We start from the raw sequence: 20,557 nt of genomic DNA, 5'->3' as shown, positions 1-20,557 counted from the left end.
TATGTCATAATACGAAATACAGGCTTTTACGTGAAAGTGATACGTTATCGGATGTAACGATTCGTCCTTAACATAAACAATATGCTGCAGTACATACAAACATACACACATACACATATATTTAGTTATTTAAGATATTTTTCTAAAGTAGTATATACACATGTAAGTAATGAAAATAAAATTCAGAATGAAAGATTTCTCATTTCATTTCCCCCCACCAGTGGTAAGCTTTGACAAAATCTTAATTGACTTATAATAGATAGCTTCGGTGAGTTTTTGTAAGCAAGCCCTTTTAGCTTTAATATTTTTTCGAAACCCTGTATTAGCTTTTTAATTTTATTAGATTGAATTATAATGGAGAAGTAATCAGTATGGATCAGTTAAGTTTTGGCTCTTTCGTTTGGGGGCAATAGCAGAAGAACAGGTGACAAAATCTAAGTACATTCGTGAAGAAAAATGCGTAGGGGAACCGTCCAGTATTCCGCCAATATAAGATATTCTATGTATATGTAGATTAGTATGATTTGGTGTTAAGTTGGAGATATAGGCAGCGTATTGTTTGGGTGCAGCAATTGTTGTAGAATCCGTTCATATTTTATTGGAGATATTTAAAATTAAAAAAAAAAATGGGGAGGAATTATGAGAATTATTGATCTTCATCGTCAAATGTGATAGTTACATAATGTGAGATTTTGTCTGCGAAGAGAGATTGAATTTGTCTGTACAGAGAAAGTGAGTTTGGTTGCTTAGAGAATCGGTTGTGGATATTTTTGGAATGAGTAAAGGCTGGCAACGGAGGATGGAGTCATGTGTAGAAGTTCACGCAAGTGAGGAAAGTTCTCTGATCGCCATTCACTTGGGAGGGACCAGAAACGATTCTCTTACATATGACTCAAGCAGCTCACGACTTCCGGTCTTTGACTAAGTATCCTCTGGATAGCCTAAGAACATCCGTTCGAAGGCGAGCTAAAGTGAGAAGGCGAAACATCCCCTACATAGGGTTGTGCGCTGGGTTTGAGACACGCCACTTAAAAAACTGAAATACTACCAACAGCTTTGGAAGAGAAACCCCCCCCTTTTGATGACGACCATGGCAAAAGAAATAAGGACTACGATATTAGGGCATGCATCTGGAATGCACGGTCCCTTAATTAGGAAGGTGCCGCTGTCCAGCTGGTTGATGTCCTCGTGAAAATAAAGGCTGACATCACCGCCGTCCAAGAAATGCGATGGACTGGACAAGGACAGAGACAAGTAGGTCCTTGTGGCATTTACTACAGTGGCCATATAAAGGAGCGCAAGTTTGGTGTGGTATTCGTGGTGGGAGAGAGACTCCGTCGCCGAGTACTATCATTCACTCCGTTGAATGAACGTCTAGCCACAATCCGCATCAAAGCGAGGTTTTTCAACATATCGCTGATTTGCGCCCACGCCCCGACGGAACAGAATGACGATGTGACCAAAAATGCCTTCTATGAGCGCTTGGAGCGCGCCTGTGGGAGCTGCCCCCGCCACGATGTCAAAATCATGCTTGGCGACTTTAACGCCAGGGTGGGCAAAGAAGGTATCTTTGGCACTACGGTCGGTAAATTCAGCCTCCACGACGAAACATCCCCAAAGGGGTTGAGGTTGATCGACTTCGCCGGGGCCCGAATTATGGTTATCTGTGGTACTAGATTCCAGCACAAGAAAACACATCAACCTACCTGGCTGTCTCCGTATCGAAAAGCCAAAAACCAGATGGATCATGTTGTGATAGACGGAAGACACGTCTCCAGTGTTCTAGATGTGCGTACGCTCTGAGATCCTAACATCGACTCGGACCACTATCTTTGTGCAGCCAAGATTCGCACCCGCCTCTGTGCAGCAAAAAGCACACGTCAACAAACCTAAGGAAGGTTCGACGTCGAGAAGCTGCAATCACAACAGACAGCCGAACGATTTGCTACTCGGCTTGCACTCCTGCTCTCTAAGAGCACTTGTCAACAACTCGGTATAAGGGAACTGTGGGACGGCATTTCAAACTCCGAACTCATTGGTCTTCTGCTTCCGAAATCATTGGTCTTCGGAAAATGCAGCTGGTACGACGAGGAGTGCCGTGTCGCAGCGGAGAGAAAACAGACTGCGAAAGATTTATGGTCCTTTGCGCATTGTCCACGGCGAATATCGCTTTCGATGGAACGATGAGCTGTATGAGATATACGACGACATTGACATAGTTCAGCGAATTAAAAGACAGCGGCTACGTTGGCTAGGTCATGTTGTCCGAATAGACGAAAACACTCCAGCTCTGAGAGTATTCGATGCAGTACTCGCCGGGGGAAGCAGAGGAAGAGGAAGACCTCCACTCCGTTGGAAGGACCAGGTGAAGAAGGACCTGGCTGCGCTTGGAATATCCAATTGGCGCCACGTAGCGAAAAGAAGAAATGACTGGCGCGCTGTTGTTAACTCGGTATAATCGCGTAAGTGGTGTCTACGCCAATTAAGAAGAAGAAAAGCTGGCAATTTTTACACCTAATTCGCATTGTGCGCCATTATACTTTGATTTCTTCGTGGTATTTGTAAAGATTAATAACTTTTCTTGCTTATTGATTCTAAGCTTTTATGCACTGCAAAGTAAGAGTATTTGAAAAGTGTTTTGTTCGAATTTGCTGCAGATGATCAAATCATATCAAAAGCACGAGCACGTTCATATACATATGTATGTAATCAGAATTACGAAAATATAGCGTAAGGCACAAAAAATAACCGTAGTCAAGCAAACAGGTTCGCCCAATGAGAGAGATAGCCAAAGACTGTACTTTAATTTATTTCATATTAAATTATATTTATAAACCAATTTATTTATTGAACAACATATTTTTAAATGTTCTTCTAATGTACTGAATTTGATGTTTAATTGTTTATAAAGCAACTTTTTGGAACTTTCAGTACCAGGTATGCCTTCAATGCATTTACATATGGTTTTATTGGATACATCTCATAACTTTGATAGCAAACGTTTATAGTATATCATATTGGCTGTTTGCCAATCAGTAACTTTTTCCTTTGTGTTGAGAAGAGGTGAGAAAATTCCAGTGGTGTAAACAAATTTTACATTTGCTGTGTATACTTGTATACTTTTAATTCAAAACAAACGTATTTGCGATGTTAGAATACGATGTCTTGTTAATTATTACACATTATAAAAAATATCCTTAAATTAATTAAATGTATAGAAAGTACTTTTCCGTGCAAATTGCAGATTTGTTATTAAATTGAAAACTATAGTCAGAATACTAACATACGCTTCTTCCACCGGATTAATATAATTTTATATTTATATTTAACAATTCAGTGATTGTAGTCTAGCTAGAGCTTCAACGTAGACGATTTATTGAGTAAATCCGTTATAATATCAAATAAAGCACCGATGCTTTCTTTTAATGTAAATATCTAGGCATAATAGACTCACCTTATCGGGCTATATATTTTATATATCCCATCAAAAATTAGAAATGATTTTCCCAAATATATTTATTTATTAAACATAAAAATAAAAATTTGAATAAACTTGAAATATTTAAAACTGATACACATATAATCTTGTTTATTTGTTTTTTTAATATAAGAGAAATAATTACGATTTAACACTTTTAGCTGAATAATAAAATTCGAGTCTAATTTTTTATTTTTTATTTAATTTTTCTTTTCCTTGGTGCATCTCAATAATTAATAGTAATCTATTTAGGAGATATCTGGTACACTCCATTCTAGAATAATTTCTGACGTTGGCTACTTGGAATAACTTAGAAAAGGTTTTTAAACCCATTTTTTCTTTCAATCGAATTTGAATGTGCTATTCAGCTTTCTTCATTATTTATTTTTCATTTTTCTATCGCGCTTGTCACCTTTTAGTGGTATCTTATACGATAAATTCAATTTAATGATAAACAAGTGTTTAGTATAGTGTCTTGTTCTTCTAAGTAAGCAATTTTTCCTTTTGTCACACATTTTGTCTTATGAATAAATGTTTTTGGATATATTGACAGAGTCTCACAGAATTTGGATTTTGCCATATAATCTGTTTGATTAGTTCATAAGTTGAGACAATCAATATCACAAGCACGAGCAATCTCGACAAAATATTGGCGTCACTTTTGTTATAATTTAGACATTTTTATTTACATTGCATCGACATCGACACATCACAGTCTTACTTTGAAATTAAATCGAGGCCCTCTTTTTCCAATTGAGATATTCTATTGATAATAACAGTCCTTGAAGTTTGGCCCTAAATCCTGTTTACTTTACTGCTATGAAAGTCTTGGGGAAACACTCCTTGACCTTTTGGAGATGTAAAAAACATGGGTAAATAGTCATCCCCTCTTGGAAGATTCCCGGACATGTTGTAAAATAGTATCAACAAATAATCGAAGAGCTTCCGTAGTAGAATATTTATTTATAGGTATTTCTTTTTTGGCAGATTAGTTAAGTATTCTCAATTATGGTAGCAAGGAGGCGTTGAAGTAAAATCTTGTGTACTCTGTGGCGCATCTGCAGTCCTATAAGTACTTTCCTTTACACGTGTTATGTAGGTTAATTCATTAAATGATACCTTTCCAAGTAAGCCTTCTCCGTTTACTTTGGTCGCATAAATCTACTATTGTAAGTGAAAGTCTGTGAAGGTAATTTAAATAAATTTCTTAACCATTTTTCAATACTTTGCAAAATATCAGTTTTCAGTCCGTTAGTTCTACCCTCTAAATTAAAATTCGCTTTAAAAAAACGGAATAAATGTCACATGACCTTGACATAACATAACACAAAACTATTTACGCAACTTGTCCTTCCATCAAATACATTTTTTAAATTTATTCACAGTATCATGTAATTACCGCATGATTATAATCACTTATAATTATTAACACGATTTTTTTTGGATGTCGAGTTAAAAAGCAAAAAAATTGTGCTTGTTATTTTGGAACTGGAGACAATTTTATTATAGTTTACATTTCCAAATATTATACTGAAATTAACTATTTCACTCTGCAAGGGCTGACGCCTATTTAACTCTAGTTTTACGGAACCTTCCAATTTGACGGAATAAAACAGTCTTCAAAGTCTCTTAATCGATTTTAGCAATTTTGCTTTGTAAATTAATATCTTCTTCCAAATAGTTTATACACACCGTTTTTTCCAAAATCTTCTACTCTTCAGGTTCGTATTTCGTATATGTACCTACATATCTCTAGGGAATTCGTCAAATTGCCGAGTATCATTATTTCGAAAATAGTTCTTATATTTTTGTCAGTATTTTCTCAAGCCACTAAATTAAATAATTACAACTTAATTACTTTGTTTGTCAGGACGGACCATTTTGGTATTCGGCCAGAGACTGTCATAAAAATATTTTTCAAATAATATGGTGAAAAGAAACGTAAGCAATGGGTATGGTACGCTGGTAGAATATGTATAAGTGAACTGTATTGAAATGCATTTGATGTTAATAGATTTGTTATCAAAAATTAATAATCCTTAAGCGGATTTTCTTTTATATCTTCGATCGATTGAAAACGGGTCCCACGATGCGGCAATTCCAGTTTGGGAAGCAAGAAAAACCCACACGGAGCCAAATCTGGTGAATACGATAGTTGGTCGTTGGTGTTTATTGCGTTTTGAAAAAAAAAAAATTAGCTTTATCGGAGCGAGTCGAGCAAGAACGCGTTTCATACCCAAAATATCCACCAAAATCATTCGAACAGTCTCGCAAGAGATGTTGAGCTCTCTTGCCATCTCTCTAACACTTATCATATCCATACCTTCACTTGTTTAATATTTTCGTCAGCTGAAGAGGCCAAAGGTCCAGAACGATGCATATCTTCAACGATCTCTCGACCGTCTTTAAAGGTTATGTACCACTCGTAGGCATGTGTTTTTGATAAAACCTAATCAACATTCGAAAGGACGGTCCAATTTAGCCAAAAAACATTTTTTTTAAATATCATTTAGGAATGTATATGCAAAATTATCAAAACTTACATTGTTGAATTCAGTCTCTTCAATAATAGTGAACTTTTTTCAAACTTATAGTGATGACATTAATATTTTACAATGAAATAATACCCAAATCATCCTTTAATTTTTTAATATCAAATATCAAAATGAACGAATTAACTTAAAAAAAGACGGTAGTAAAAAATCTTCATTGCCAAACTTACCGAGCGAGTGCGATAGAAAGATGCAGAATTATTCTCTACAATAGGGATAAATATTTTAGGTTAGGGACACCAAAGCTGGGTTACACCCACTCCGTTATATTTGTAAATTTCTTAACGTTCACTGAGCAAGCATACCATTATATAGGATGAATGTTTTACTGTAGGAAGAATGCAATTTTCTGCGAATCCTTCACCATGTCTGCGACGAACTGCTTGACATCAGGTGCAATAAGATTAAACTTTGACTCGTCGGAAAGCATTACAGATTTTCACTTGGTTTGCGTCCAGTTAAGTTTATTTTTAAACCAGCTTAACCGCTTCTCTCTAATATTTTGGTTACGAATGGAAGGTTTTCTTCTAATGTTTTGGACTGTTAGAGTTATCATGAAATATCATTAATAAATGATTTTTCTGCTTTAGGATCGGCTCTGCTTTATATCGGTCTTGCAAACTTGTTTTTAAGTTAGTACGGTCTGCTTTTTCTTTACAAATTCCACCAAATAGGTAATTATAATGATTACATTTATTCTAGTGTACCCTATACCATATTCGCGTAGTCGATCTCCGTACGCAATCCGGAAAATTAACAAGACCGCTCGTCAAGCTATGCTTCCTACCGATCGCCGATAACCGCAAAACGAAAACCGACAAACCGCTAAAATAAACCGAATATAAAAACAAAATAAAATAAAAATTTAGATAAATACACATATACATATATATTTAAAATCACTCACAAAAGTAGTCGATTAATCTAACGACCCACTCATGCCGCATAACTTGGCAGCCATGCTCATATGTCCTATATGCAACCAAATTCTAATTAACCCTCTTCCAAACAGATCAATATGGATGCAGACATGCCAGCAGCCCCGACACCAACCACTCGTTCGGCTGTCAATGGGCCACGCCAAGCGGCTGCCCCAGTTGCAGCGCCCCGAACAACCACCCCAACGGTGCCTCGGAGTGGAACGGCCGCATTGCCGTCAACACCCACGCTTGTCGCTGACCCACAACGCCGTAGATGTCCCCTATGTCGTCGACCCCACCGGCTGCCACAATGCGTCATTTTTAAGGGATTGCCACCTCAACAACGCCAGTTGGTCGTGCAGGCGCACGGCCATTGTCTCAATTGCCTGACGCCTGTCCACCAAACTCACGAGTGTACATCCGGCAATCTCTGCCAAATTTGTATGCGTCCGCATCACACTATGTTGCACCGTGCACCTGGGAATGACACCAGCCAACCTCCTGCCGGCCGCAACCGCGGCGCAGTACAACGACCGCCATTACGCCGGGATGCACGGCCCCGTCGAACCATAGGGCCATCATCCTCCTGTGCCCGGCGGCCACATAATGGGGCGTCCACACGACGCCAGCAACAACGACCGCGTCCGCGTCGCACCTCAGGCCTCAGCAGCGTCGTAGCCACTCTGCAGCAGCTTCAAAGGATTCTAGGCTGAAATATTCGCCTAGGGGGGCCGGGATGGCTAAATGAGCCTTAGTCGCCTGCCCCACACCGCACCTACACCCATCACTAACACGCACACTCACCTTGACATCACCACACTCCACACCACACCACCCACACGCGCGAGCGCAGGATCCACACACTAAATCACACACCATATCACTCTACTGAAAAAGGGTCCGCTTTTACACAAGCCAGTATTGATTCGTCCATTACTGAATGCACGTCGTCTTTTCGCCACACGCCGCTATTTATCGCCATTTATGCCGATCTCCATCATTTAGACACATCATTTTGTGAATATAAGAATTTTAATAATTTTTGATCAATACAATTGTGAAATTAACGTGTCCAGAACCCCCTCTATACGGCCATTAGAAGGCGTATTTCTATTCTTAAATAAAAGTGTTTATGCAAATTGTGAAAGTGAAATCGGTGATTTTATTTTAAAACACACTATTTGGCACAAGTGGTAAGTCCAGCGGGCAGTGATTAAAACACGCGGATATAAGAATAGATGCACAAGCCATCGTTCTGCCGCAACTCAAAAATTTGTTTCCAAGCTGTGAAGTAAATAAAAAGCAATGGGAAAAATGCTCATAACTCAAATTAGCAGATCCCCACTTCCATACCCCATCACAAATCGATTTGTTATTAGGTAGTGACTTAATACCTCAAATAATTTTTGAAGGTATCGAAAAAATATCCAATAAATTGTTAGCCCAAAATACATTCTTTGGTTGGATATTAAGTGGCCAAGTCACAGAAAAAATTAATTCTTTCACAACTGAAGTTGAAAATATTTCAAACGAATATTTAAATAATCGACTCAAAAAAATCCGGGAAGTAGAAGAATTACCTCAGACTACTCAACTTTCAGAAGAACACCAGGCTTGCGAAGCCTATTACAAGTCCACAACAACAAGAAACGAACATGGTCGTTGTGTTGTGCGACTACCATTCAAATCAACTTTTACTGAAACCATAGCTCTAGGCCACTCTAGAATATCAGCAGTCCAGCAATTATAAGATTGGGAGAAAGCCTGATTAAGAAAAGTGAGCTTAAATCAGCATATGATAATGTGATGGACGAATATTTAGACCTCAATATATGAGGAAGAAGCTGTACCATATGAAAAAGTATCTAAAGGTAGTTATTTATCTTTTTATATGCCACATCACGGGGTAATACGACCTGATAAACTCTCAACAAAAGTACGAGTGGTTTTCAATGCCTCAAAGTATACGAGCTCACGCAAATCAATCAATGACGTACGATACACTGGCCCAACCTTACAACCAGCTCTCATGTTGTTAACACTAAATTGGCGCGTGTTTAAATATGTTTTTAATGGGGATGTAGAGAAAATGTGCACCCAAACTCTAGTACACAATGATGACCAAGATTTTTAGCGTATTGTCTTCCGCAAATCAAGTAATAGTCCAACCAGCGACTACAAGCTTAAAACCGTCACCTTTGGCATCAATTGCGCACCCTATTTAGCGATCAGGACACTGCAATAATTGGCAAAAACGTGTGAAACAAATTTGCCCTTAGCAACTTCTGTGTTACAAACACAAACATACGTTGATTATATTCTATCAGGTAGCCACAGTCTGTCATTAGCGTGCGAATCACTATGTCAAGTGATCAAAGCACTAAATTCAGCGGAATTCCCTTTAAAGAAAATGACATCAAATCATCCCGAAATAATAAAAAACATAAAAAAGGAAGACTTATTAGATACAGATTTCCTTAAATTTGAAACGGCCAGTACAACAAAAACCTTAGGGATTCAATGGAATGCGATAACAGATCAATTTTCATATACAATTGAGTCAATATCTGCAATGTCCGCCATTACAAAACGCCAAATACTTTCCTCGGTGGAAAAATTTTTCGACCCCGCAGGATGGCTTTCGCCAATAACACAGTACAACAGCTAATCTGGGGGGTGAGAAATTCCAAGTTAGGGTGATGGTACTAGGTCAGTATAGTAAAACCCTCAAAGGGTTTGGCGTTCGTATGTGTCAGTTTTTTTTTATGACCTTTTAGATTTTTTACTTATCTTGATGTTTTTTCGCTTAGTTGTAAGTTGTTGAAATCCGGATGTCTGTCTGTCCGTCCGTCCGTTCGTTTATTTGGACGTAATTTTTTTGGAAAAGTCGGCGTGGCCCCGCCCCCTACTAAGTTTCTTGTACATATCTCGCTAATCGAGTGAAATCAAAGTTGCTTGAAGAGCGACCACTCGAAAAGGGAAGCTCACTTCTCGTCCTAAACCCATTCTTGGACACTAAATGATTAATAAGGGCAAATGGAAGATTAGCGAACTCCAGCCTTAGTTATAACGACACCCCATCATTATTCCAGAGAAATCAGTTTTACTTACCTATTTCTAGCATGTCTCCACCAGCTTACACTGCGTGGTGAGCATCGCTTGATGCAACATATGGTCCGACAAAAGTTTTATATACCGCGACTAAAGCCACAAATTAAAAAGACGATTTTTATGTGTAAACAATGTACCTTGTACAAACATTAAATGCGTACGCAGATCATGGCTGCTTTACCACCTGAACGCTGCAATTATGCTCTACCCTTTACTATTACTGGGGTTGATTTTGCTGGACCTTTCCAGGTAAAGGCCTCGATGTTAAGGTCTTCTTTATTTAGAAAAGGGTATGTGGCATTATGTGGTATTATGACCGACAATGAGTAAAACTTTATCGGAGCGCAAAGAACTACAGAGAAAAAGTTTATAAACTTCATGAAAGAAGTCTATCCTGAAATTGTTAGAAAATATGCACCCCAAGAGATCGATTGGCAGTTTATACCCCCATGTTCTCCACACATGGGCGGACTTTGGGAATCAGCAGTAAAAAGCTTTAAGTAACATTTAAAGAAAACGGCTGATAATCATAAATTCAATTATGAGGAGTTTACTACATTACTCACTCGGATCGAAGCCGTATTAAATTTAAGACATATATCTCCACTCCCGCAAGATCCCTCCGATTTCACAGCTCTTACACCTGGACACTTCCTCAGAGGAGATCCTCTTCTTGTCATACCTGAGACAGATGGAGACTCACTCACTTTAATACATCGATTGGAAATAATCAAGATTCTCCAACACGAATTAAGCCACAGATGGAAGGAGGACTATCTTAAAGATCTCCATAAGAGATATCGATGGAAAACGATATAGAAGGAACCCAGTACAAGAGATTGCATCATCATACAGGGCGAATACCTTCCCCCAACCGAATGGCGACTAGGCCGCATTGAGAAAGTACATTGGGGACGAGATGGTCATATATGAGTAGTAGATGTACGAACACAAACTGACCTACTAGTGAAATTGTGTTTCCTTCCAAACACCGAAGAACCGGTTACTGAAACCACGCGAACACAAGCGCATAAATAAAATTAATCAATAATTAATTCTGCTTTACAATTCGTCCATACAAACTAAAACCCTAATGAACGCGATTAATGATGAACAAATAAAAACATATATACAAAAAATATATAATACATATAAATAAAAGTATAATATAAATATGTAAATAAATATATTTATATATATGTATATATATACACATATACATAATACGTAACATACTTCATACTATTAGCAAAACCATGTTTAATATACATATTCTTATTCCACTAGAAATGGACGTAGAAGATATCCGCAGCAATCCCCAATCTGTGAGGTCCGCAACTACTGTGAATACAGCATCCGCTACACCCATCGCCGCACCAAGGAGGCAAAAAGGCACAAGCCCGCCCAGCCAATCATCCGTCCACGATGCAGTCTATGCCATCGACCCCATTTTCTGAAGAGATGCAGGATCTTCAAGACATTGACGCCCGCTCAGCGCCCACAGATCGCTAGAGCCCACGGCCACTGCATGACATACTTATGTTTATGCGACTTCATGGCATCTCGCCCCTCAACACAAAATTCATTACACCACACAACATTCAGCACACAACACAACATTCATCACACAACTCACATTCATCACATTTATAGATGTGATGTGTGCATTTATAGATGTGAAGTGAAGTAGACGTGTTTTTATTGTGTTCCCGAAATTTCTTTATAAATTCATAGTTTTTTTTTATATTGGAAAAATAAGTTTTTTGTGTGGGACGTTCCGGAATTAGATAAGTACACTTTGATTTAGACTTATATGTATATAATCATACGCATATACCTTTTTGTGTTTTTTCCGCGCCTATTTGCAAAATAAATTTAATTTTTCCCCTTATAACAGCGTGCAGTTAATTGTATTTTTCCTCTTTTTTCTGCCGTTATTATTTTGATCGATCAGCTGTTCGCCTCCTCGTGTTTTCGTTTTTCCTTTTGACTTGCGCATTGCCAACCATCGAAAACACAAGTGTCAGCTGTTCCCTTTTGCTGTTCTGTTCTGGCATTGCCAACCGGTTTGTTTATAGTTAAGCATTAAGGGACTGAACACACACAACGACGGGTGTTCCCAGACTATTTTTTTTTCTCGGAGGCATGGCCTCAGAAAATAGTATGGGGCAAACACCGGATAATCCTTTCCGAAGGATTTCCAAAATAATGAGAACGCCGCCTAATGGAAAACAATGAGGAGTCCGCCGCTGCCGGACCAAATAAACAATGTGATACCTCTGATTAGGTAAGCAAAAACGCTAAACCCGAGGAATTGCAAAACGGAGAAACGGCTAGCAGTTTTAGCAAATTGGGAAAAAAAATTAAAGAGTTGGAGAGCATGATGGCCGGCCAAAGGCATATTAACCAGGCTATGCGCGAAGTTTTGAGCAACATTGTGACATTACACGCCTAAGGTTAAAAAGGGGAAAACCCACCGAGAAGAGTATTAATAGGAAAATCATCTCAAGTCCCTATTGGTAGAGATGATAATACCCCAAAACGATTGCGAGAGGCATCAGGCTTTTTACCACCCAAAAAAAAGCCCAAATTGAAAAGGAGCAATTATCGTATAGTGGAGCCGCAAAAACCACCCAAAAGGATACCACGACTCTTCAAAACGCAAATGAGAGATGGGTAGACGTGGTTAAAAAAAGGAAACCGATGGAAAAGAAAATCAAAACAAAACCGGATGCCATATTATTACGAAGAAAGAATGGGCATCGTATGCAGATATTCTCCGAAAAATAAAAAGTGACAGCGGGCTAGAGGAGCTGGGTTCGAACGTAACCTATGTTCGAAAAACACTTAAAGGAGACCTGCCTCTAGAACTGAAAAATGGAGCAGACACGAAAGCCTAATCTTTCCAAAGCGCCCTGGAAGGAGTGGTTGGAGAAATGGCTATGATACAGCCTAAAACCCACCACGTTACGATTGTATACAAAGACCTGGACGAAATAACAACTCCCGAAGAAATCTGCTCAGCACTGAAAAGGGAGTGTGGAATCCAAAATCTGGAGATAGCAAATGTCAAAAGTCTGCGAAAAACGCGTAGTGGCACATAAATAGTACTTGTATGCATGCGCGCTCAAAATGCTAAGGCCGCACTCAAACTGGGAAAAATAAAAATTGGGTGGTCGACCTGTCGCCTTCGAGAATACTCGCCTATTCCCAGGTGTTATAACTGTTTCCATCTGGGTCACATGGCAGTTTGACAGACAGATCTTCCCTTTGCACACGCTGTGGAATCGCAGGACACTTAGCAAAGTCGTGTACAAACGCTCCGAGCTGCATGCTCTGCAAAGGGAAGCACTCTGTATTGAGTACGACTTGCCCAAAGTAGCTCGAGATGATGAAATCTCTAAGTAAATGAGGATACTACAGCTGAATCTAAACCATTGCGCAGCAGCACAAGATCTGCTAGATCAGACAATCATAGAAGAGAACATCGATGTCGCCATGCTAAGTGAACAATACTCCCAGCGTCCGGAAAGCACATGGATTGCAGACAAATCTGGCAAGGCAGCAATATGGTCCTGTAAAGGGCAACCTTTTAAGTCCTGCTCCAGAGAAGTCCATAATTGCTTCACATGGGCGAATATTCAGGGGATTTATTTTTTAAGTTGCTATGCTCGTTCCAGCGCAGCAGTCACAGAATTCGAAGATTTCTTCTTGAGACTGTCTTTAGAAACCAGAAGAAAAACACCTATCATAATAGCGGGTGATTTTAATGCTTGGTCAAGTACATGGGGCAGCAGATGCACAAACCACCGCGGGCGGCTAATTCAGGAATATCTGAGTCAAACGCACTTAACAATAATGAACACCGGAACTCAAAACACTTACCAAAAAGGCAATAAAGGATCCATAATTGACATTATGTTTGCAAACGATTCGCTGAGTAGGCACATTAAGTGGGCGGTGTCTGACATATACACAAACAGCGATCATATGGCATCATATCCTTAAAGTTTAGTCTTTCAAGGTGTACGGACGTGTTTTCTAACTCGCTCCGTGTATTCAAATTGTGAAATAAGTAACCAATTAATAATAATAAAATAAAAACAAACAATCAACAAAAAATAAGTGCTCACAAATTATTTATAAACATAAGCAAATAGTGCACGAAATAAATAGATAAAAACAAAACAAAAAAAATAATAATAAAAACAATAATGAGTGCTTCGCAGCCTCACCAGCAAGGCCGTAGGCATTCCCTAAATGCCTACTTCAGCTTTGTCGACCCAACAACAATAACAACTACTGGCAATAAAAAGGGTAACGGCGATGATGAGTCATCGCGACGATCAGCAGAAAAGGGACCGCAGTCAGCAGAAGCAGCAGAAAACAACAATCGGGCAACAACAAATGCACTGACAGCAACCAGTCTGCAGGTACCAGCAAGCGCACAGGCAGCGAAGAAAACTACAACGCAAGGTGAGAACGTAATAAAAAAAGGCCCGTCTGTACAAACAGGCATTGACCGCTACGTCAATATAAAAAGGAAATTAAGTCCTTCAAAGGCAGCGACAATCCAATTCAATCCAAAAAAATGTCAAAGCGGCACACCAAATAAAAATAAAACGGAAGTTTTAAATGGCAACAGATTTGCCATACTAAACAATGGTTCAGACGACGATGCGAAGGGTACCACCACAGTCGTTAATGCCAAACCATCTCCAATATATTTGCGCGAACGTAGCAGTAATACTATTGTTGCGAAATTAAGTGAAATTGTTGGCACTAACAATTTTCATATAGTGCCTTTGAAAAAAGGCAATATAGACGAAACAAAAATTCAGTCGTACACTGAAAAAAGTTTCATGGAAATAGTTAAATTTTTGTTAAATAAAAAGAAAAATTATTATTCGTATCAACTGAAGAGCCTAGTTGTTGTAATCAAGGGTATAGAGTCCGCCGTAGACTCTAGTAAAGTCAAAGAAGCATTGGAAGAATGCGGTTTTGGAATTAAAACAGTTGTAAATATATTTAATAGAAACAAAGTACCTCAACCGATGTTTAAAATTGAGTTGTTGCCGAACTCAAATCAACTTAAAAAAATGAAACACATCCAATATATAATTTGAAATATTTGCTGCATCGTAGAGTAACTGTGGAAGAACCACATAAAAGAAACGGTCCGGTACAATGTACTAACTGCCAAGAATATGGGCATACTAAATCATACTGCACTCTACGCAGTGTTTGTGTGGTATGTGGGGATTTACATCCCACTTCTAAATGCACCCTTAAGAAAGAAGAATTAAATAAAAAATGCAGCAATTGTGGAGGAAATCACACTGCTAACTACAGGGGTTGTCCTATATATAAAGATTTGAAATCGAAGCTGTCACAGGGCATTCAAGCACGCCGTAACCAAATGTTACAAACACCCCGTAATGAAATTATATTAACCTCAGAGAAAAGTTCAAATCCTACTACTTCTATCAATAATAATATGCAAGGAAGCTATGCTAATGTGGTGAAAGGAAACACTGTGCAAATGCAACTGCCGCAAAATCCTCCAAATGGAGGTATTGAAACTATGATTATAAATCTTACACAGTGTATGACACAATTTATGTCTAGCATGCAAAACATGACCCAGGATTTAATAAAATCACAAAATCAAATGCTGCAAAATTTATTAAGTAAAAAATGAGCTTACTAAATATATGTATATGGAACGCTAACGGTGTTAACCAACATAAATTAGAGGTTATTAGATTTCTGTCTGAAAAAAATATAGATGTAATGCTTATATCAGAAACTCATTTAACAAATAAAAATAATTTCAATATACCGGGATTTAGACTCTACGTCTGCACGGCAGTGTTGATTAGAAATCGTTTAAACCACTATGCCCTAGAATCTCATGCTACACCACAGTTACAAGCTAAAACAATATCACTCAAAAATCGGGGTTGTTACTTAAACCTTACGGCAATATACTGTCCACCTCGTTTTAAAATTACAGAAATCGAGTTTAAAAACTTTTTTGGAACACTAGGTCACAGATTTCTTGCAGGTGAAGATTACAACGCAAAACACACGTACTGGGGCTCACGTCTTATTAATCCGAAAGGACGACAGTTGTACTACACTATTATGGATAAGCATAATAAGCTGGATATAATATCTCCTGGTAAGCCGACATACTGGCCCAGTGATAGAAGAAAAATACCAGACTTAATAGATTTCGCTGTAGCCAAAAATATAGATAGATCGCTTATGACAGCTGATACATGTACAGACTTATCATCTGATCATTCTCCTGTACTAATAAAGCTATACGAACAGCCCATGTTATTTGAGCCAAAAGTTTCTCTAACATCATATAAAACTAACTGGTTGAATTATAGAAAGTATATCAGCAGCCATATCAATATTGATTGCAAAATAAATACAGAAAGAGACATTGATGAAAATATAAGAGAAATTAATGACCTAATAACTAATGCAGCTGTATTGGCAACACCAAAAAGAAACAATAAACCAGTTGGTTTTAGAAAGATCACCAATAATGAAATAGAGAAGCTTGTAAATGAGAAAAGAAGAGCTAGGCGGGAATGGCAGTTAAATCGCTCCCCTTCAACTCTGCTTCAACTGAAATCTGCTGTACGAAAGCTAAAAAAAGCGCTTAAACGCGAAGAAGAACACAATACTGAAAGTTATATAAAGAAATTGTGGCCAAATTCTAGCAAGCAAAACTCCCTTTGGAAAGCCCAAAAGTCTTTCAAGCCACCAGTAGATTCCAACATGCCTCTAAGATAGTTGAATGGTAACTGGGCACGTAGTGATGAGGATAAGGCAAATTGCTTTGCAAATCACCTAGAAAAGGTATTTCAACGCAATTGCCCAAAGAACAACTTTGAGTTGCCAATCTTGCCTAATACCGCAAACGAGTCGCATGTGTCTATTAGGACTTCTACGTTTGAAGTTACTAGAATAATAAAAGAACTTAACCCTAAAAAGTCACGTGGATATGATAATATTACCCCAAAAATGCTAATTGAGTTACCAAATATTGCCGTAGAAGTGCTCTCTTTGCTCTTCAATGCAATTCTTTATCTCGGACACTATCCTAATTCATGGAAAAATTCGCAGATTATCTTGATGGACAAACCTGGGAAAGACTTAACACAGCCGTCTTCATACAGACCAATCAGTCTTCTACCCTGTCTTTCTAAAATATTTGAAAAAGTGTTGCTATCACAGATGTGTTTTTTCCTCCACGAAAATAATATAATACCAACGCACCAATTCGGGTTTCGTGAAAAACATAGCACGATAGAGCAAGTAAATAGAATTGCTAACGAAATAAGAAAAGCATTTGAGCACAGAGAGTACTGTTCAGCTATATTTCAAGACGTGGCTCAGGCGTTTGATAAGGTATGGCATGAGGGCCTTTTATATAAGATTAAAAATATTCTACCTTCAGAATTGTATAAAACATTGGAGTCTTATTTAACAATTTATGGTAAAAGTGGGAGATTTCATATCTGATGAAAGACAGATAAGGGCTGGTGTACCTCAGGGCAGTGTTTTAGGTCCAACACTATACATCATATACACAGCAGATCTTCCAACAGCTAACAATGTATTAACTTCAACTTTTGCGGACGACACAGCTATAGTGAGCAGAAACAAATGCCACATAATAGCATCAAGAATATTAGCCAAGCACTTAAGGTTTGTCGAAGAATGGCTAGCCAACTGGCGAATAAATGTGAATGAACAAAAGTGTAAGCATGTTACATTTTCGCTTAGACCAAATATATGTCCGGCCATAAAAATGAATAACATTCTAGTACCCCAAGCGAATGAAGTAACTTATCTTGGTATTCACCTAGATAGAAGACTTACGTGGAGAAAACATATATCTAGTAAAATAACTTGCATGAAGATAAGAGCTGCAAATTTAAATTGGCTATTAAATAAAAACTCCAAACTTAGCCTAGACAACAAAGTGCTTTTATATAAAGCGGTCATAAAGCCGATTTGGATGTATGGCATTCAACTGTGGGGTACGACCTGTGCAACTAATATAGACATAATACAAAGGTTCCAATCAAAAATGCTTAGATCAATCACGTGTTCGCCATGGTACATGCGTAATGAAAATATCCATAAAGACCTTGGTATTTCTATGGTAAGGCAAGAAGTAGAAGACAGCAGAATTAAATATATATCTAAACTCTGTGATCACCCAAAACCTTTGGCTAATGCTTTGGTACATTCCTGCAATCGAACACGCCTTAAAAGAAGAGATATGCCCGCGAACTAAGGAGCAATGTATCACCAAAACAGCTCAATCACTGGCTTAAGCCTGTCTAGTTTTTAAATAGATTTAAGATTTTATAACTTATTCTTAGGCTTTTAAAACAAAAAGAAGATTCAATAAATAAAAAGATATTGAAACAAAAATATGGCAATTATAGCAGAAATCTCGTACTCCCGAGAGCAGGAACTTCTTAGCAAAGACACCTCCCGAAAGCGAAGCTGGAAGCAACAAGAGTTCGACCCAGACCTGTTTGAGCTAGTCTGGAGCACATCAAAGGCATCAGGTGTCAGCAGTGCGAAAAGAACTGATCGCAGCATGCGATGCAACAATGCGTAGAACGTCACATCACAACAAGCGGCGGCCTGTATATTGGTGGAATGAGGAAATTTCCACGCTGAGAAAGCTTTGCCACTCAGCTAGACGGCGTCTACAGCGTAACCCGGGCGAAACGAACGAAAATCGCCTTAGGGAAGAATTTAAAAGCCAAAAGAAGCTTCTTAAGTCGAAAAATCACACGAGGCAAAAATCATGTTTTGAGAAGCTATGCGAGGAAGCAAACATTGACCCTTGGGGTACTGCTTAAAAAATCTGTATGTCCAGATTTAAAAATAAGCAGCAGCAACCTAAAGACGCCTCTTTTATGGGAAAAGTCGTCGGAACATTATTCCTGAAACATGACCGAATTTCATATGCCAAGCGACGAAACGAAACTGCAGAGTCACCCCCGTTAGTCACGGAAGACGAACTACTGGCAATAGCAAAAAAAATCAAAAACACCAAAGCGCCTGGATTGGATGGCAGACCAAACAGAGCTCTGAAGGAAGCCATAAGCTCTAAACCTCGAGTATTCGCTAAAATGTACAACGCTTGTATAAAGGAAGAGGTATTCCCCGACTTTTGGAAAGTACAGCGTTTGGTTCTGCTCCCAAAACCAAAGAAACCACCTGAAGAACCTTTATAGTACCGACCTCTGAGTATGCTCGACACAATGGGTAAAGTGTACGAAAATATAATACGAAACCGCTTGGGGTTAGCAATCCAGAAAGCCGGCGGATTATCAGAGAGACAATACGGCTTTATAAGAAAGAGATCCACTATTGACGCACTACGGGAAGTCGTCGATACTGCGAAATGTGCAGTAAGTGGCAAAAGATGAAAACGTGGATGCCAAGAATGCGTTCAACTCGGCAAAATGGGCAGACATAAGCAAAGCCCTGGATGAAATACGGGCCCCTGAATACCTCATAAACATAATAATGAGTTATTTTAAAAACAGAAGGCTCATTTTTGATACGAACTCTATCTCGAGTGGAGTACCCCAAGGGTCAGTGTTAGGCCCACTATTATGGAACCTTATGTATGACGGGGTGCTAAGGAGACAGCAACCAGCAGACGTGAAACTATAGCGTATGCGGATGATCTCATGGTCGTAGCAGTGGCCAAACAATTACCCGACCTGAAAAATAAATGTAATGAGTGCTTAAATGGCCTACGCCAATGGTTCTCTTCTGTGAGTCTGAAACTGGCGGAGGAAAAAACAGAAGTTTTACTCATAAGCATTAGGAAGATAGAAGAACGAATAGAGCTCACCATAGCGGAATGCTTTTCCCTTGAATTCGAAAATCGAGGGCAATAAAATAGTACACGTTCAGAGTCTTCTATATACTCTGTACACGTCGGGCAGTTCAGACTAAGTCATTGTGGAATCTGGAAAGGTAGCTTCTAAAGCATCCATGTCCACTAAGTATTTGGGTCAGATAGTAATCTAGATCCCCATGTCGTCTCTCTATCCACGAGTGGATGTCCGGTATAAGTCGATGAGTCCAGCGCCCTTTGGATCAGGAATTCCACCGCTTCTGCCACATTTTAGTGCTCTTGTTTCTCTCCTCTGTCCTTGCCGATACTGTTTTAGGCGTTGATAGCTGACATAAACGCGACATAAACGCTCAAGTTCATATCCCTGGATGTCAATAGGTGGCATGCTGGCTAATACTTCAGCAGCGTCGGTTGATATAGTCCGGAAAGCACTTATTACCCGAATTGCAGAAAGCCTATGCACTGTAATTATTTGTTTAGCATACGATTTTATATCCATTGCCTGTATCCATACTGGTGCCGCATACAGTATTACGAAACTCATTGCTTTCGCTATTAAGAATCGCCGGCTGGAACG

The 20,557-nt window shown here is 38.8% G+C and overlaps 1 protein-coding gene across 1 annotated transcript in view; it reads left to right on the top strand.

The window, feature by feature from the left end:
• Positions 1-7,663, top strand: part of LOC120781553 — a 12,612-nt gene extending 4,949 nt beyond the window's left edge. Inside the window, exon 2 of the mRNA XM_040113785.1 lies at positions 7,043-7,663. Within this exon, the coding sequence (XP_039969719.1) occupies positions 7,043-7,663 (621 nt within the window). The remainder of the gene's footprint in view (positions 1-7,042) is intronic.
• The last annotated feature ends 12,894 nt before the right edge of the window (positions 7,664-20,557 follow it).

The sequence above is a fragment of the Bactrocera tryoni genome, unplaced genomic scaffold (genome assembly GCF_016617805.1).
Source record: "Bactrocera tryoni isolate S06 unplaced genomic scaffold, CSIRO_BtryS06_freeze2 scaffold_7, whole genome shotgun sequence".
Classification (NCBI taxonomy): Eukaryota; Metazoa; Arthropoda; class Insecta; order Diptera; family Tephritidae; genus Bactrocera; species Bactrocera tryoni.
The sequence above is the reverse complement of the archived record's forward strand: the minus strand, read 5'-3'. Positions and strand labels throughout refer to the sequence as shown.